Consider the following 3,213-nt stretch of genomic DNA (forward strand, 5'->3'; position numbering starts at 1 on the left):
GGAGACAACCAGAAATTGTTCTAAAAGGATAGATAAATTTATCTTCTCTCCCTATCAAGAAGCCTTTGAGAGGGAACTGACACTGACTCTAACTATGCCAACAGCTATGAAAATGCCTGAAAGCAAATCCTTAATCCATCACTCTAGAGTCCAGCTTTGGAAGACAAAAGAAAAATGAGGAGGAACCCAATAGAGGGATGCTTTTGGAAGCCCTTGTCAAGAAATTCCAATGGAATTTCATATGAACATCTGAAAATTGCCCTATTCTGGTGTTTCTCCAGTTCCCTGTCTATACTTTTTAATGTTAATTACTCTTGCCTTTACCTCTCCTTCACATCTTCTATTCATCAGTCAAGGACTTTCTTATGCCCCTACAGATAAGAGTTAGGCAGTTTGGAAGTCTTTTAGGTAGATCCACTGAAGAGGTACCCCAATTGCCTCACCCTGAGTCCCTGGTCAGCATGGAAGATGCCAGAGCCATGTGCAACCAGATTCCCTATCTGCAAAGTGTGTAATGTCTTTAGCGGATGGTGTGATAAGACTAGGAGGTAAGAATTGGCTAGGTAGTTAGGGTAAAAAGACCCCAAAGAAAAGTAGCCAGTTTCTTGACTAAAAGTCACAGTGCCCTTGGGCCTCTTAGCAACATATTCCATTCAAAAGTCCAAAAATGTCAACAATATTTGGGAGCTTTCATCTAAGTCTTAAATGATTTTAGGGTTATCTCTTCAGATGGGATAATGCTAGAGTAGCAAAATGCCCCATTTAAAAAAAGAAGAAAAAAAGGAGTACATGTAGCAATCAGAAAAAAAGGTGATGGAGAGATATGAGAGGAGATGGAGGGGAGGGAGTGGGCATGGATTTGATCAAAATATCTTATATGCATGTATGAAATTCTCAATAAATTATTTTTTAAAAATCAGATTAAACCAAACATGACAAAACATTTGGGAGGAAATAGGAATCTTGTAGTTTCAGAAGATTTTCCACATGTATGAAGTTTGCTTATTTCCTGAATTTTAACAAGTCTACCTCAGGGATGGAATGTTTCAGAGTGTTTCAAAGTAGGAAATACTTCTATACAACAAATGTTTAGTTAATTCACAAACCTTTACTTAAGTCCTGCTTTGAAACCAGGTAACAGAGTGACTCTGACAGTGACTCTGAACCCACGCTGTCATCTAGACAGCTGTCATAATGAGACATAGCCTTTACTAAGATTAAATATTGTTGTGTCTATAGAAATAGACTAGGCAGAGAAAAAAAATTAACATGCAAAGGAGATAAATAGGCTCCTTTTAGGAAAATCTCTAAGTGGCAAGAAGGACATCAATCTGATACTATAAACAAGAGGAACATCTGGAGCAGTTCAGTCTCACATTTCTTCTCTGGGGGTTTATGCTATGACTTGTATCATTGTGGGAGGTAAGTTGTAACCATGCTGACAATAATAAGCTGCAACATCTTCAGTCTCAAGGTTGCTGATAGTCAGAGTAAAATCTGTCCCTGAATATTGGCCACTGAACCTTGATGGGACATCAGGCTGTAAATTTTTTGCATTATATATGAGGAGTTTAGAAGCTTCCCCTTGTTTCTTCTGGTACCAATGTAAGTCATTGCTAATGCCCTGACTTGCCCGGCAAGTCATGGTGATTTTGTCTCCTACAGATGCAGACAGGGAGGATGGAGACTGAGTCAACTGAATATCACATTTGGTACCTGACATAGGAAAGGAAAACAAAAATCCACAAGTGACATTGTTATAATAAGATTCTTGATCAGACAGAAAGCAATGCCTGCACTAGGCTGAATAGATTTCAATGCTGTCCTTACCTGGGAGCCAAAGCAACAGCAGCCCCAGCAACCGAGTAGCAGCCCTCATGCCCATGCTGAGTACAGACTAAACTGACTGCTGCAAAGGAAAAGGCCAGCCTATTAAGAATCCCTCAATGAAGTGGGATGTGCCTTGGGCACATGCCAATCATCAGAGGTTGTGTAGAATTTGGCCTAGAGACAGGCAGTCTCAGTTCAGTAACTCAGTTCAGTAAATAAGACTGAGTTCCTGGTTGCCCTCATCCAGATTAGAGCAGCACAGATTCACCTGCAGAGAAATTGATTCCCTGTCATTTCAGTACATATTAAGTAATGCCCCATGAGTGGAGTGTTCTTTTGTTCACTTCATGCTTCACATCATTCCTTTCTTTAACTTCTTTTTCTCTCAATTTATATTTTTTTCATGGAGTTTTTGTGCATCTCATTCACTACATCATAATCATATTTAGAGTCCTCCTCCTCTATCTGCATCATCCATAGCACCCCCACTGGATTTCATGTATTCTGTCATATATGTTAAGGCTCTCCTCTATTGCAATCTGGAAGCAATTTTTAATTACTGGGTTATAGTAGATGAGACACAGGAAGATTCAGAAGGAAACCAAGGCAAGCATTAGAAAGGGAATCCAGGATATTGAACAAGCTGTGGAGTATGGGAAGGAAATCCATATTGTCCATACACAAAATGGTTGACCATACACCCTTGGTGTTACAGTGGAGTAAGGACAATGTCCCATCAGAGGAGTGCTGATAGTGATACATATTCTATCAACAAGATGACTAAGCAAAAGGTTAAGAAGGGCTCTCACAGGGCAGAGGATTCTCATGCTTAGGTAAGCAAGGGAGGCACACATGCAAGGAACAAAATATGTGGTAGTTTGAATGAGGTGTCCCCTGTAAACTCAAACATTTGGAAACTTGGCCTCAATTGGTACTGCTATTTGCAGAGGTTTTGGAGGTGTGACCTTGCTGGAGGAAGCACATCACTGCGGGCATCATTGGAGACTTCATAACCACATCTCATTGCCAGGTTTTTGCTCGGCTTTATGTGCCTGATTGAAGATGTGAGTGCTCAGATTTCTGCTCTGACTGCCACCTACCATGCCTTCCCACTATGGTGAACTCATCCCTCTATAAGTGGCTTTGATCGTGATGTTTTGTCACAGCAACAGAAAAGTAACTGTTAAGGTTCAGATAGCCCTGCCCCCTCACCAACAGAATCCCAAGGGCTTCTCATGCTCCTGAGAAAAGGGAACCTAGCTGATAAGCACCTTGGCCTTTGAAGTCAAGAGAAGCAGACTTTTCTCCACTGTTTGGCCAACACAGCAGGCTTCCCCTGATCTCTAAAGAGGACAGGTTTTAACAGTCCTGCTCTCCCACCCC

At 41.1% G+C, this 3,213-nt stretch overlaps 1 gene segment (V, D, J or C); it reads right to left on the bottom strand.

Annotated features, from left to right (window-relative positions):
- The window catches only part of LOC108491526, an 8,884-nt gene extending 6,999 nt beyond the window's left edge, over positions 1 to 1,885 (bottom strand). The window contains 2 exon segments of the V gene segment in view: positions 1,413 to 1,716; positions 1,831 to 1,885. Of these exon segments, the coding sequence occupies positions 1,413 to 1,716; positions 1,831 to 1,885 (359 nt within the window).
- Positions 1,886 to 3,213: the final 1,328 nt, after the last annotated feature.

This window comes from Nannospalax galili, unplaced genomic scaffold, assembly GCF_000622305.1.
Source record: "Nannospalax galili isolate Female #2095 unplaced genomic scaffold, S.galili_v1.0 scaffold323, whole genome shotgun sequence".
In the NCBI taxonomy this organism is placed as follows: domain Eukaryota; kingdom Metazoa; phylum Chordata; class Mammalia; order Rodentia; family Spalacidae; genus Nannospalax; species Nannospalax galili.